General features: G+C 54.8%; 1 protein-coding gene across 28 annotated transcripts in view; it reads left to right on the top strand.

The window, feature by feature from the left end:
- The window catches only part of Obscn (obscurin, cytoskeletal calmodulin and titin-interacting RhoGEF), a 145,590-nt gene that overhangs the window by 90,254 nt on the left and 39,670 nt on the right, over positions 1 to 15,666 (top strand). For 24 of the 28 annotated variants that reach the window (XM_063270116.1, XM_063270112.1, XM_063270115.1 and 21 more), the window contains 14 exons: positions 251 to 517; positions 642 to 914; positions 1,448 to 1,723; positions 2,175 to 2,371; positions 2,546 to 2,621; positions 5,905 to 6,177; positions 7,161 to 7,427; positions 8,091 to 8,363; positions 9,160 to 9,435; positions 9,988 to 10,275; positions 10,398 to 10,793; positions 11,782 to 12,155; positions 13,184 to 14,060; positions 14,656 to 14,934. In XM_063270116.1, the coding sequence (XP_063126186.1) occupies positions 251 to 517; positions 642 to 914; positions 1,448 to 1,723; positions 2,175 to 2,371; positions 2,546 to 2,621; positions 5,905 to 6,177; positions 7,161 to 7,427; positions 8,091 to 8,363; positions 9,160 to 9,435; positions 9,988 to 10,275; positions 10,398 to 10,793; positions 11,782 to 12,155; positions 13,184 to 14,060; positions 14,656 to 14,934 (4,392 nt within the window). The remainder of the gene's footprint in view (positions 1 to 250; positions 518 to 641; positions 915 to 1,447; positions 1,724 to 2,174; positions 2,372 to 2,545; positions 2,622 to 5,904; positions 6,178 to 7,160; positions 7,428 to 8,090; positions 8,364 to 9,159; positions 9,436 to 9,987; positions 10,276 to 10,397; positions 10,794 to 11,781; positions 12,156 to 13,183; positions 14,061 to 14,655; positions 14,935 to 15,666) is intronic. The other 4 variants (XM_063270117.1, XM_063270113.1, XM_063270122.1 and 1 more) reach the window with 1 other exon arrangement.

The following is a 15,666-nucleotide window of genomic DNA, read 5'->3' as shown; positions in this document are numbered from 1 at the left end:
CAGGTCCCTGTGACCTTGTCTGCTCCTGTTCTCTGTAGCTCCTCAGGGATATCCCTCCATATGTTCTCCTCTCCCTGGTAGCTTCTTGAGCAGGTGCAGAAACCCCTTTCACTGTCATATGCAGTTCCCCAGTTCCTCCCCGCAGTGGTGCCCTGTGAATCCTGACCACGGATCTACTGTGTGTGGTTCCCTGATTGTAATAGCCTTATTGATTCAGGGACCTGCTCTCATGCTGTCTCTTACCTTGCAGCTGCTCCTGTGAGGTTCCTCCAGGAGCTACAGGCCCAGGACGTAGATGAAGGGACCACCGCACGCCTGCGCTGTGAGCTGAGCCGGGAGGCTGCGAGTGTGGAATGGCGCAAGGGCTCCTTGCAGCTTTTTCCTTGTGCTAAGTATCAGATGGTGCAGGAGGGCACAACTGCAGAGCTGCTAGTCCATGGGGTGGAGCAGGAGGATGCAGGGGAATACACCTGCGATGCAGGACACATGCAGAGCATTGCCAGGCTCTCCGTCCGAGGTGAGCTGTCTGTGGTTGGTGTATGCCCCAGCCCTCTTCCGCTCCTTGAAGAGTAGGGGGCCTTATTCAGTCAGAGTCAGTGAGTTGGAACCCATGGCTCTAAGTATTCTTTGATGGTCCTCAGCCCCCAAGCCCAAGTTCAAGACCGGCCTACAGAGCAAAGAGCAAGAAGCAGGTGGCACAGCACGGCTGTGTTGTCAACTGAGCGAAGCTGAGTCGGGGACTCCAGTACAATGGCTCAAAGAGGGGGTGGAGCTGCATGTCAGCTCCAAGTACGAGATGCGGTGCCAAGGGGCTATGTGTGAGTTGCTGATCCACAAGCTGGAGGCCAAGGACACTGGTGAATATGCCTGCGTGGTGGGTGGCCAGAAGACCTTGGCCTCCCTCAGAGTCAAAGGTGAGTAGCTAGATTTCGGGTGGGAAGTTTGAGCCCCTCCTACCATGCCCACTCCTTGGGGATCTCCTGGGTGCAGCTTACACTGGGACCAGGACCTACACACCATAGCCTTCTCTACCTCGTTCCTATGCTACATCCAGTTCTAACTCTCTGATGGGCCTTAGCAGCCAGGACAGACCTGAGGCCTCAACAGTGGCCCTGCCTCCTCTTCTCAGCCAGCAAGAAATTCAGCATTGTTTTGGGGCATTTCTGAGCCCTTATTTATTCCTATGGAAGGTTTTGCTTCATGGTGACCTAGCCAAGATAGGGCTGGCAGCAATATCAACCACAGCCTTGTGTAACCAGTTTCCCTCTTGGACAATGGGAAAACAAGTGTCCCATCTCAGCTCCCATGCTTGCAAGCCCAGCAAGTGACCTGTTGTGCTGGGTAGCAGAAGAGCTCTGGATGTCAAGGAAGGCTTTTGGGAAAGGAGGCCACTGGGATTTGGCTCAGACTGATAAAGACCCTCTCTCCTCTTTTGCCCCTCCCCTAGAGCCTGAGGTGACCATTGTGCAGGGACTGGTGGACATGGAGGTGCAGGCTGATGAGGATGTGGAGTTCACTTGCAAGGTGTCACAGGCAGGAGCCACAGATGTGCAGTGGCATCTCCAAGGTCTGCCACTGCAGAGCAATGAAGTGACAGAGGTGGCTGTTCTTGGAGACGGCTGTACCCATGTGCTCCAGTTGAAGGGTGTGACACTGGATGATGCTGGTACTGTCTCCTTCCACGTGGGCAGCCATTCATCTTCTGCTCAGCTCATAGTCCGAGGTACCTGGCTCTGGTGGGTCTGGCCTTCCCTCTCCTGGGAGGAGAATGTCCAGGCCTAGGCAAATTTGGAAAATACAGATAAACACTCTTTGGAGGCTGAGGCTCTGGTTGTGAGGAGGACCTGTGTGGTAATTTCACAGGCGGATCTGGCCGGTAGGCAGGTACAGTGGGCTTCCCAGAAGCTCATATAGTCTTGGTGCTTAGAACCTACCTACTATCCCTCAGAGATTCTTCAGACTGTCCAAGCCCTAGGCTACATCTAGATTCTCTGTGGGCCTGAGCCCGGGGTGTGTTCTTGACATGGATCTAGAGAGGGGGTTGGTAGCATGCTCCTATGGGATTATTCTCGGGGATTGGGTTGAGGTAGCTTGTGACTCCAGGGGTGTGGGAGCTCTATCATTTGAGGGAACATTCTGGATGCAAAGACTGATGACTATGCTTCCATGTCTAGTCCCCGAGGTGACCGTTCTGGAGCCCCTGAAGGATGTGCAGCTCAGCGAGGGCCAGGATGCCCATTTCCAGTGCCGGCTGTCCAGGGCTTCGGGCCAGGAGGCTCGCTGGGCTTTGGGAGGAGTTCCCTTGCAGTGCAATGAGATGAATGACATCACTGTGGAGCAGGGCACACTCTACTCGCTCACTCTGCACAAGGTGGGGTTCTGCTCCTGCCTGCATAGAAAGTTCTGAGTTCATTAGGGAAGATCTTCTTCCAGGGTATAGGGTTGGGGAGGTGACAAGTCCTTTTCACTGGGGCCTGGGAAGATGGATTGACCCCTTTTGGTCAGGATTGGGTGTAAGCCAAGCATCTTCCTCCTGCCTCCTCAGGTGACCCTCGAGGATGCCGGAACCATCACTCTCCAAGTGGGCTCATGCTCCTCAGAGGCCCAGCTGAAGGTCACAGGTGGGCACCCTATCCTACCTCAGCCCCTCCCAGTGGACGTCCTTTGTCTCCTAGCACTGCAGCTGCTGCAGAGGGCTTAGAAGCCCAAGACTCCCAGCTGTGAGTTTTACAGTAGGGCTGGCAATTTTTCAGTATATGCTATCTCAGGCCAGAACTGCCACTGCCTCCTGGAAGTGTTAGAGGGTTTGGCTAACCTGGGCTTGGGCCTCACATGGAGGCAAGGGTCAACTGTGTGGTTCGGGTCCTTTTACATGCATATATGTCCATGTTGATGTCCATTTACTCTCTCAAAACGCTTAGAGATCACTCATGACACACGTGTGGTTGTGACCATTGTAAATGTGGCCTGTGCCTGGCAGGCAGGACTTCAGGAACCTTCAGTGTAAAGTACACCTTGTCCCCAGAATATGTCCATCCAGTAGAGCTTGGCTTTGAGCAACCTTCCCATGCTGCCCTAGCCCTGTTCTCAGTGTGATCCCACCGGTGCCTCCATCAACGTCTCACTGATTTATCCTCTACCCATCTCCCATGCATCCATCCATTTACAGTCACCATTTGTCTCCCACCGAAGCCTACCCTTCGTCAATATTCCATTCATCTATTATCCATCTTCCACATCATGCTACCTATTTATCTAGCTACTCATGTTTGTCCATCCATCTACCTTCCATTCATATCATTCACACATATAACCATTCACCCTTCCACCATCTATAATCCATTAATTTACTTATCATTCAACCATTCACCCATCTACCATCTATACACCCATTAACTTGCCTAATACTCAACCGTTCATCCATCTACCTTCCCACCATCCATCCACTCATCTCCACATCTATTCAAACCCTTATTTGCATCCAAACTATCTATTCACCATGGGATGAAACCTCTGATCTCCTACCCTTCATGTCTAGGATCTCGGGATGGGTGTAGCTTTGCTATAATGGAACCCTCAGCTGCTGAGGGGAGCTGGAGGTGGAGAACAGAGCATATTCTGAATCCCATTCCCCTGGAACTTTAGAGATTGCCCGACACAGTCAACAACATGGCCTGAGGGGCCGAGAAAGGCTACCAAGTGCCAATGCCTTTAAGTTGACTGGTGAAGAATTTCATGGTTGTCTTGTGTAGGGGCAGGGCAGAAAGGACCTGTGTTTACTCGGGGGACGACATGGAACTGCAGGATGTGCTTCAGCCCTTCTCTAAGCTAGATGTTCCCATTCTGAGAGAGCTGCCCCGTCTGTAGCTTTGTGGGGCCTAAGGGGAAGTGAGCATACAGGTGGCTTTGTGATGGCCGGGCTTGGGAATTGGTGTTAGAGGACAGTCGTTGGGAGACTGCATGCAGAGACTTCTAAGGGAGCATTCTGGGGTGATCCTGGGGGCTATCCTGTCTTCCTGGGTACTGATGCCCTTCTAAATGGATCCTGGATGACTCTTCTCAGCCTCATTCGTGCTATGGTAGCAAATGAAACAGAGGGATCTGGACTTTGCCAATTTTCAATTACTGAGAAGGCATCTGGTAAACGTTCAGAGAGAAACAGAGGGAGGTGGTGGCATCCTCCTTGCCTGCCTCCAGGTAGCAAGTGTTGAAAGAGACTGCTGGTTTTTTCCTGTCTGGCCTGGGGCATGGGAAAGTCAGCAATGAAATCGTTAATGCCCTGGAGTGCTTTGGCCATCCACCTGCTGTGATTGCTCCAAATGCCCATTCAAGAGGATGGGATGCAAGGGAACCAGGTGGAGGGCATTTACCCCAGTGAGGCTCCTGAGCTTGGAGCCTGCTGTGTGCTGGGGTGCAGTGTACCCAGCAAATAAGGCCCCTGAGTCCTAAGGTTGGCAGAGTCTTGGAGGACATCCAGATAGCGTTCCCCTCTGCCTCTACCCTCCCCCGCCCCCCGAATGCAAAGCTACTTCCTGGGATTCAGCCCCATACTCAGGGAGCAACAGGTCCTGGGACTGATTCAGCCCTATACTCAGGGAGCAACAGGTCCTGGGACTGATTCAGCCCCATACTCAGGGAGCAACAGGTCCTGGGACTGATTCAGCCCCATACTCAGGGAGCAACAGGTCCTGGGACTGATTCAGCCCCATACTCAGGGAGCAACAGGTCCTGGGACTGATTCAGCCCTATACTCAGGGAGCAACAGGTCCTGGGACTCCCCCTTCTTGCCCATACTAGGTTAGAAGCGACACGTGTTGTCAGAAAGAGCCCCAAATGTAGCGTTTATCCTTTGTTCTTTCAGAAAAGATGCCAGATAGGTGCGGTTGGCCTCCTGAGGATGAAGGCAGGAGTGCTCTGACTGTGTGTGGGTGTTCATTACCTCACGGTTTTTGGTGGGCTGGGTGTGGATCATCTGTTTTTCTCCCAGCCAACTGGTTGGGATGGATTTCTGGAGCTCTGGTCCAAGTTGTTCTGGTCTGGGTAGTACCTGATCCCAGAAGATCCCTGGTGGCTCATATCAGTCAATCTCAAGATTGTCCTAGTAAAGCCACTTGGGACCCCAGTTGCTGGGAACGACGTTCTTACTGCAGTTCCCCCTCTACAGTTTGTACAACGCAGGACACCTGACTAGAACAGTGGGTTCCCCACACACCAAGCCATTCTCCAACAGATACCAACTTGATTAAATTCTGGCACCACCCTAAGTGAGCACAGACTCGCTGGTTACAGGCTCAGTCCCACCAGGACGCCTCCACCAGCAAAGTCAGTTGCAAACCTAAGCTTTCGGACTACGTGAGTGTGAGTGAGGCAGGCACTCTCCACCTGGGTTTGCCCAGTTTAGGTTTGCCAATTAGGACAGCCGAGAGTCATGAAACGGTTATGGTTACTGGTTCATCACACAGGACACCACCTAGCAACCAAGACCAGCTGGTGTGGGGGGCGGTCGACAGGTGACCCTTCCATTGTCCATTGGTCATGCTCCATTCTTTGGTACCCCAAATCTTGAAGTTCATCAGATTCGCTTACATTTACCTCCAGCCTTGTTGCTCTCCCCGAGACTGGTGGTTAGGGTTAGAGATTTGAAGCCTCTTGTCACTGGGTCTTTCTGGTGACCAGCCCCTTCCTGAAGCTCGCACCTCATTAGCATAGCCTCTGATGTGATCAGTAGGTGTTGGCTATGTATAAGAACACTTGCGACATTCGGAAGGTTCTGTGTTAAGAACTGGGACAGAGAACAATCTGGCTGTTGGATCACTTTCCCACACCAGTGCCCCTGAGGGTGTCCCCCACCCCATAGGCCCCAGGGAGCCCCAGCCCAGACTTCCTTCTCACCTTCTTGCACAGAGGCAGCACTGTGCCTGGTACGAGGCTTGCAGAATGTGGATGTCTTCGCGGGGGAGGTGGCCACGTTCTCCTGTGAGGTATCTCGAGCAGGTGGGCCAGAGGCCCGCTGGTGGCTGGATGGCACCCTGCTTCAGAACAGCCCTGAGAGTGCCATGACTGTACGAGAGGGTACTGTTCACTCCCTCACGCTCTCGGGCCTGGGGGTGGCTGACTCAGGCACCATCACCTTCCGCACGGGGCCCCTGGTCTCCACAGCCAAGTTATTGGTCAAAGGTATTGGCCAATGGGGACCTCCCCACGCTGGTGCTTCTGCTCTTGCTGTCCCCGCATGCCTTCTGCAGAGTTCCAGGGAATTGAGGAGTGTCAAGTACTGACCCCAAGGGTCATAGACTGGGCATTGCTCCGTGCCTACCATTACCCAGAATAGCTCCATGTGGGCAGAAGAGGAGCTTCCATTCACTTCCCGAGTGGGAAGTTTAGTCTCCATGAATTGTTTAGTTGGAGACCGGCCTGTACACTCCCCATGTGGGACCTGCGCACACTGACCTTGTTTACCACCGTACCGGCTAGACATCCCAGCCAGAAAAGGCGGTGTGCAGGGTGGTGTTTCCTGGGCTCCTGATGGAGAAACCATTGCTTCTGGTTTTGGTTTGCCCCTGTGCACACTGCTTCTCTTCCTGTGGGCACCCTTCTGGGGAGGAGTTGGCTGGGCAGGGAAGGCAGAAGACTCCAGCTGCCAGGGACTCCAAACAGCTCATCCAAATCTTTCATCCAGTGCCTCAGCCTAAGGCCTCCTGTAAGCCCTCGTAGAAAGAGCCAGGATGAATAGCCATTGGTTGAGTAGGATTTCGACAGGTGGGGATGGGAGGGGACCCAAGGGTATCAGCAAGTGGCTTTACACTCTTGGAGAGGGACAAGATGGTCTGTAGCTTCAGACTGCCAGGACTTGGGGTCCAGGTGTGTTTAAAATGGGACGTATGGGTTCACCTTGGGCAAAAGGGGCCCAGCCTGGACAGACAGCCTGGCACTGTCATCTGTCATGGGCAGAATGAGGCATGTCTGGTGTACAGGGCTCTTGGGCAGCCATGATGGATTCCCCCTTCCTGGCCACCTGCCAGGCACCTGTTGCTAAGCCATTGCCCACCAAAACGCCATGCTTACAGCGGCTGAAGCCACTAACACGGGCAGCAGAAGGCGGGTGGGCCATGGTGGCACTGTCCCAGGGGCTGATGCACGTGTGGCATGTTGGCCGACAGATCCCACAGTGGAGGTGGTGAGTGCCATGCAGGACCTGGTGGTGGAGGAGGGTGGCTCGGCCGAGCTCCTCTGCCAGTACTCGCGGCCCGTGCAGGCCATGTGGAAGATGAACGAGCGGGAGGTGTGCGCGGATGGGCACCGTGTCATCATAGAGCAGGACTGGACCGTAGCCAGGCTGACCCTCAGGCCGGCCCTGCCCTGTGACAGTGGCATCTATTCTTGTGAGGCTGCGGGCACTCGAGTTGTGGCACTGCTCCAAGTGCAAGGTGAGGCCACCTGGCAGGCAGGCTTGACAGAATCGTGGTAGGAAGGCAGGCAATGGCCGACAGCCTCGTGATGCAGATGAGCTCTACCCTGAGAACATCTATATGGGTGGTGACATGGAGCTATATCAAGTTAGGGCACAGTCTCGTGAGCTTGCGGCTGCTATGAGAAAGTGGCTAACAAAGCTGGCAAGAGGGGAGGGGTATGAACTTGGGAGGTCTCCGGCCGACACAAATTTGAGGAAAGCATCCCAGGCATCAGGACAGGCCTAGCGGTGCTTGTTAGGGACCTGAGGAAAGGGTGTGGCCCCCATCTTGAAGCTGCAGACCCCATTGTGGGAAAGAACACAGCCCTGCATCCCCAGAGGGCCTGAGTCTGGGTTCGTGAAGTTCTGGCTTGTGAACACCTATGTGGTTTCCCATCTGTGAGGCACGGGATGCCCTCAGTGATGTGGAGCCCAACGCTAATGTGGAGAGGGTGATGGGATGGGTGGGCTGGACAACCACACCTCCTCCTGGGGACCCTGAATGCCACCCTCCATGGTGGCTGCTGGGATCCTGTTCTGTTTGACTCTTGATAGTTTGGGAGGCGGGGGGAGTTCTTGCAAGAGACAGTAGTGAAGAATTGCTGGAAGCACAAAACTCCAAGCCCGACTTCCTCTGCAGCCAAGAACACAGTGGTGCGTGGCCTGGAGAATGTGGATGCACTGGAGGGCGGCGAAGCTCTGTTCGAGTGTCAGCTGTCCCAGCCGGAAGTGGCTGCCCACACCTGGTTACTAGACGATGAGCCTGTGCACACATCAGCAAACGTGGAGGTGGTCTACTTTGAGAACGGACTGCGCCACTTGCTTTTGCTCAAAAACCTGAAGCCACAGGACAGCTGCCGAGTGACCTTCCTGGCAGGGGACGTGGTCACGTCTGCCTTCCTCACTGTGAGAGGTGCCAGACTGAGGGAGGATTCTGTTGGGTCGATGGGATGGGATGAGACTCTTCCACTGGAGGCTGAGCTGTGAGCAGAGGCGGTAGTGAAGGGGGTCGGATGGGAAGCTGTCCTCTGAGATCCCTCAGATCTGTGCAGGAAGGGAAGAGTGTTGGATTTGCGTTCTTCCTGCCTCCCAAACTGTCCTGTTAGCCCAGCAGAACTGAATAGGATGGAAGGACTGACGTCAGAGATGAGAGCCACATGTGAGGCAGTCCTTTCCAGAGTGATTTTCAGTTGACAGCTGGGAACTGCCACTCTTCAGGGGTGGGGACCCCAGTGAGAAGAGCGATGTCTCTAGGATCCCTTCCAACAAAGGCTCTACCTGGCTAGGAGAGTTGGTGGCTGTCTTCAGACTCTTCCCATAGGTGGCTGGACCTCCTTAGTCTACAGGGATTTAGAGACAGTGGGCTGGAGAGTGGGGAAGGAAATGGAGAGGCAAAGGAAGTCTCTAAGACACCTTCCTGATGGACCTACCTGAGATCTCTCAGGACTTCCCCCCTCAGAGGCTCTGGGGGCCATCAGAGCAGTGACAGTGGGACCTGTGGGTGAGGGTTGTTGACCTTCTAGACTTCCCAACATGAGGCCTTCCTGGTCCAGGAGAATTACGTGAATTGTCAGTCTGAGACACCGCCAACCTGAGGTTGGGTGGAAGGAGGCTTTGTAAGGGCCAGGGGCCTTGCACTCCTTATCTGGAGCACCCCCGCCCTCTGCAAATGCACATCTGCAAGTGCTCATCCATCCTGCTCCCCGCAGGCTGGCGCTTGGAGGTCCTGGAGCCCCCACAAGACGCATCTGTGAAAGCTGGTACGCAGGTCTGCTTCACTTGCATACTAAGTGAGGCCCTGCCTGTGGGCGAGGCTACTTGGTACATCAACGGGGCTGCCATCCAACCTGATGACGCTGACTGGATAGTCACCGCAGATGGCAGCCACCATGCCCTGACGCTGAGCAACGCCCAGCCCCAGCACGCAGGAGAGGTCACATTTGCAGCACGTGACGCCGTGGCCTCTGCACGCCTCTCTGTGTTGGGTGAGTGGTTGGCAGCGATCCCTTCCCTATAGTCTGTGTCTGAGGCACACCCAAGCCCCACCTCCCTAACCCCCAAACCTCTTTGCCTCAGATGGGTGACCATCTAGAGCTGGATTCTGTGCGGTCCCATTAGACCCTCAGAGCCTGAGGGTAGTGTCTCCTGCAGGGCCAGTAGGGTGACTGACTAGAGGTGCTTGTGCTCAACCTTGAGCACTGCCTGAATCCAGAGTCCCTTGAGATCTTACTCTGTCCCCTTCTTCTTTGTCTAGTGCAGATCCAAGCCCTGCTCTTGGGGGGAAGGGTCAAGAAAAAGGAGGTCTTCCAGTCCCCATGGCTGCCCTTAGTGGTGGATGCCACGCTGCACACACCAACCCTTGGAGGCTTCAGAAGCCTTTGCTTCCCAGATCAGTCTGTGCCACTGGGCTCAGGCTCCTACAGAACGCATCCAGGAGTCTCCCCCAAAGTGTATGCCAAGTCTAGTCCTGGAGCCCAGCAACCGCTGGCAGGGCTGCAGGCCCCAGTGTGTATGCTAACCTGTCCTCTTCCGTGCAGCTCTCCCTGGTCCCCCTGAAGATGCTGAAGTAGTGGGTCGAAGTGACCACTCTGTGACCCTATCCTGGGTGGCTCCCGTGAGTGACGGCGGCGGCGGTCTATGTGGTTATCGTGTGGAGATGAAGGAGGCATCCACAGGCCAGTGGCAGTTGTGCCATGAGTTGGTACCTGGCCCAGAGTGTGTGGTGGACGGCCTGGTCTCTGGGAAGACCTACCGCTTCCGAGTGGCAGCCGTGGGTCCGGCAGGAGCTGGGGAGCCTGTACATCTGCCCCAGATGGTCAAGATAGGTGAGTTATGGCTTCCAGTCCACAAGAATGCTCAGCTCTGCAAGGTGGACGGAGGGAGCCTTATAGGGTGGGCCGGTGACACTGGCTGATGTGGCCTATTCTCTGTGGACACCGTTCTTTAGCAGAGCCAATGGAACCTAAACCAGCCCCAGCCCCAGCCCCTGCCCTAGCCCCAACCCCAGCTCCAATCCCAACCCCAGCCCCAGCCCCAGCCCCAGCCCCAACCCCAGCCCCAACCCCAACCCCAGCCCCAGCCCCAGCCCCTGCCCCAGCCCCAGCAACACGGCGAGCAGTGGTTGGTGAAGATGTGTGTCTGGAGCTGGAAGTGGCAGCTGATGCTGGCGAGGTCGTCTGGCACAAGGGAACAGAGCGCATCCATCCCAGTGGGCACTTTGAGGTCCTCTCTCAGGGTCAGCGGCAGATGCTGGTGATCAAGGGCTTTAGGACCGAAGACCAGGGGGAGTACCGCTGTGGTCCCATCCAGGGCCTGCCCTCCTCAGGAGCTTCTACTTTCAATGGTGCGTCTGGGCTCTGGAGCTGGATGCTCTGGGAGTGGGGAAGCATTGATTTGGCCTTTCTTTTTGATGTGTTCTGGAGGTAAAGCTGAGATTTCTTTCCACAACTCCACTTGAGATGCGGAGAAACCAAGGCTTGGCCAGATGAGCCAGGTCTCATGGGACTGAATTATTCAGCCCCATGTCCCTGAGTAAGGTTGGTGGTGGATTTCTTAAGTTCTGGGACCCCTGCCCACAAGAGTTTGGAGACCTTTTCTAAAGCTGTTTCTACTTGGATCATGGCTTCCTTTCAGTGTACTCTGCATTCTGAGGCGCTCCAACACTGCACATTGTCAGCACTGTCACCCACCCAACTCTGAGCATCACCCTGAGAAGCTCCCTCTGCACTCTAGCACGTCCCCACTATGACCCTCCCTTTCTCTTAACCTTCTCCTGCTCCCCTGTGCCTGAGGTCCTACCTACACCAAGAATCTATTGCCCCTCACCCCATGCTCTCCCAATTGTTCCATTCCTTAGCTCAGCCCTCCTGATCAGAGCCCTCTGTGTTCTGGGTACCTCCTTCACCCATTGCACTCTGAACCACATGCTGCATTAGGGTCTCCTCCTCTTGCCTTCCCCACTGCACTGAGCCTGCTCCGGTGTACGAGTGTCCTCTCTATGTAGTGCCAATGTCCCTGTGAACCTGGGCTCCTGTACCAGCAGCAGGACTGAATAGGTGGAAAGAGATCTAATTTATTTTTGCTGAGATATTTCCTGTCCTGGTTGAGTTTACTGTAGGCCCCTTGCAGGAGGTAGACTGAGGCAGAGAAGGAATGGGGGTAAGGATCTGAGGCTTGGAGCACCTCAGAATAGGTAAAGGTACCTGGTGCGTGATGGAGAACAGGGGCCTGGGTGACCACAGCCAGGTCAGACCCCACGCAGCAGCATAGGCAGGCTTGGGCTGGTGGCTCTGTCTGACCTCACCTGGTGGTTATTCTGTTGCCCTCCTCAGTGGTCGTGACCTCGGGCTCGGAGGATGAGGTCCCTGCACAGCCCAGCCTGCCTCCCGAGGCAGCCCAGGAGGGTGACCTGCATCTGCTTTGGGAGGCCCTTGCTCGGAAGCGTCGCATGAGCCGGGAGCCCACGCTGGACTCCATCAGTGAGCTGCCCGAGGAAGACAGCCGTGTGCAGCATCTGCGGCAGGAGGCAGAAGAGGCGGCTCCTGACCTCTCTGAGGGCTACTCCACAGCCGATGAGCTCGCACGCACAGGAGAAGCTGACCTCTCACACACCAGCTCTGATGACGAGTCTCGGGCTGGCACCCCTTCCCTAATTACCTACCTCAAGAAGGCCGGGGGTCCTGGGATCTCACCCTTGGCCAGCAAGGTGAGCCTCCTAGTTGGCGGCAAGAAGGGGGCCGGGAGGTCTCAGATCTTCACCATCCCTTTCTGTGCCCATCTCAAATCCCGTGACTCGCCTATCCATTTATCAGGCTCAATGCCATCTACCCATAGCTCATAACCTTCTCATCTTAACATCCATCCATCCATTTACCGTCCACTCCTCCATCTGCATCTATCCGTCTATCCACATGATCTGCTCACCGTCTCTCCTTTCATCTGTACATCGGTCTGTCCACTAATCCACACATCCTTCTCTAGCCCTGTCCGTCCATCTGCCCATTTGTTCATTATTTCCAATTCGTCCACCCATCTGCCCACTCTCCATCACTTCTGAACATGCTGGACTGTTGGGCCACTTATCTGTCAACCCAACTCCCCCCGCCTGTCCAACAATCTTCTATCCATACCTCCTGTACTTATTTTTTGGATCATCCCTTTATCCATTTATGCTGTCTGTTTGCTCAGTCATCCATCTATCCATTATCCGCCCATCCATCATCTGCTTGTCCCTCCCTTCATTCAGACATTTGTGCATTGTCCTCCACTCACCACTCACCTGCTAGTTATTCCTGTATTTGCTCGCCTGTTCATTTATGTTTCTGCTGACGTGTGCACCCACCCATCTACCCAACTATCCTTCCATCCGTCCACCATCAGCTACCCTCCCACCACCCATCCAACCACACAACCAGCTGCGTGACTATCTTTTTTTTTTTTTTTTTGCATTTCCCATATACCCACCCCCACACCTACTAAACAGTTACATTTCCCTGAAGAGATGAGAATGGCCTTTCTGATATCCCCCATAAGGTTGCTGGTCCCCCTCTGGGTCACCCCATCCCTTGATTTCTAGGAAGAGCATTTGCTTTGCAGAGCAGAAGTAGCAGGGCTCCAGCAAGCGCCTGGGCGACCACTGAGCTGGAGACATGGTGTGCTGGAGGGGTCCTGGGCCTGGAGTGTTCTGGTCTTCATGTCCCTGTCTTGCTCTGACCTCACATCCTGTGTCTGTAGCATGAGGCCCAGGTGGCCACGTCTGTGAAGCCACAAAAGCAGCAGGAGCGGGTTGTGCCCACATGCCCACTGCCGGGAGATTTGAACGCAGCAGATTTGAAGGATCCATCCCTGGACAAGGCCGCTGTGAAGATCCAGGCTGCCTTTAAGGGCTACAAAGTGAGGAAGGAGATGAAGCAGCAGGGAGGCCCCGTGTTCTCACGGACATTTGGGGACACAGAGGCACAGGTTGGGGATGCGCTGCGGCTGGAGTGTGTGGTGTCCACCAAGGCTGACGTGCGGGCCTGCTGGTTGAAGGATGGCGTAGAGTTAACAGATGGGCGCCATTACCACATAGACCAGCTCAAGGACGGTACCTGCTCTCTGCTGGTCACTGGCCTGGGCCCCACTGACTCTGGTCGCTACACCTGTCAGGTGAGCACCAAGTTTGGAAGCGTGAGCCACAGTGCCTGCGTAATGGTCAGTGGGACAGAAAGTGAGGCTGAGAGCTCCTCAGGAGGTGAGCTGGACGATGCCTTCCGCCGGGCAGCACGACGCCTGCATCGTCTCTTCCGAACCAAGAGCCCAGCTGAGCTTTCAGAAGAGGAGCTCTTCCTCAGTGCTGACGAAGGCCCCATGGAGCCAGAGGAGCCTGCAGACTGGCAAACATACCGAGAGGATGAAAACTTTGTGTGCATCCGTTTTGAGTCACTTGCAGAGGCCCACCGGGCAGTCACCTGCTTCCGTGACATGTTTGCCACCATGGGCATCGGGGTGGAGATCAGCCTAGGGGAGCAGGGGCCCCGGGGAGTGGAGATGCGCATTGGCAAGGTGGCCCCCACTGTCATCCCTGCGGTGCCACTTGCAAAGACACCTGGCCTGCAGACTTCAGATGCTGGTGAGTGAGTCTGTGGGCTGCAGCGGCCTGGGGTGGGGAGCTTGGCCTGAGGGAGGGTAGAGAAGAGGGTGGAGGCTGACTGAGGCAGAAGGGAGCTCTGACTGGTTGTCTCCCAGCCTATGGCGGTGGCAAAGCTCTGACTTTGAGGTTAAATAGCTGAATTTGAACCTTAGTTCTGTCTTTTACTAGGGGTACCGTTCCTTATGGTAGTTTCCATGTCAGTTACTGAAAGTAAGACAACATCGGTGTGCACTGTGGAGCTTATAATGAATGACCCTCAGTGCTGGGTCTTGGGACTTCTTCCCAGGTTGGGGGTTCTGGGTTTAAGGCCCCACTGAAGCTCTAGCCTGTAGCCCTCTTCTGTCTGCCTTTTCTAGTTATCCGCTTCTCAGACTCATGATAGTTGGGAACCAAGAACAAATGTTTAGAGAGCGAGGAAGGGAGAAAAGCTTGGGGTGTCTAGTTGTGGAGTTTGGGAAACCCCTTATAGGAAAGGCTGCTGTTTCACACCACCGTCTGGTGGCAACCTGCATGTATCTGGGTATGATGGGCACCCCATGGCTGATTCTCAGCGCCCTCTCTCTGCCTGTGCCAGCCCCAGTGTTCCTGACGGAGCTGCAGAACCAAGACGTGCAGGACGGATACCCCATGAGCTTCGACTGCGTGGTAACAGGCCAGCCTGTGCCCAGTGTGCGCTGGTTCAAGGACGGGAAGTTGCTAGAAGAGGATGACCACTACATGATCAACGAGGACCAACAGGGGGGTCACCAGCTCATCATCACAGCCGTGGTGCCGGCAGACATGGGAGTGTACCGCTGCCTGGCGGAGAACAGCATGGGCGTCTCCTCCACCAAGGCTGAGCTTCGTGTGGAATGTGCGTGCTGGACTCAGCTGGTGTCTCTAGGGTGGCTTGGCCACTGTCTGATCAGCTCCCAAAGACCCAACTCCTAATGCCAATACCACACTGATTGGTTTTTTTTTTTTATACATTGTGTGGGTGTACGTGCGTACATGCATGCATGTGTGCACACGTGTGTGTGTGTATGTGTGTGTGTGTGTGTGTGTGTGTGTGTGTGTGTGTGTGTGAATGTATGGCACTTGTATGGTTGTCAGAGCACAGTTTGTGAGAGTTGGTTCTCTCCTCCAACCAACTGGGTTCCAGGGATTGAACTCAGGTCACTAGGTTTGCTGGCAAGCACCTTTACCCACTGCACCATCCACCTGGCCAGCCCAAGATTAATGTCTTGAGGCATGAACCTTCTGTGTGTAACAGTGTAACCATAGAGAAAGCTTGTCCCTCTTACTATCTCCTGTAGAAAGTCCCCAGCAGTTGGTTTTGAGGCCATTATCTCACGGAACCAGAAGGTTCTACATGTGCCATTGTAATCGATGAAGACTGCAAATTGACAGCTATAGATCACTGGGCCGGAGAGGCTTGCAGTTAGTAACAGCCTGCAAGTGTGGGCCCAGTCACAGGCTGGGGCAGGGCAGCTGTATGAAGCCGTTGCCCTTGTCCATGTTGAGTGCAGGTAGCATGCCTCAAGACAGCATGGTCAGAGCCTCATAGGGACAAGGTGGACCTGGTGCACATGTGTTATAGACTTTG

This window comes from Rattus norvegicus, chromosome 10 (assembly GCF_036323735.1).
Source record: "Rattus norvegicus strain BN/NHsdMcwi chromosome 10, GRCr8, whole genome shotgun sequence".
NCBI classification, from domain to species: domain Eukaryota; kingdom Metazoa; phylum Chordata; class Mammalia; order Rodentia; family Muridae; genus Rattus; species Rattus norvegicus.
Note: the sequence above shows the minus strand (reverse complement) of the source record. Positions and strands in the feature narration are given on the sequence as shown.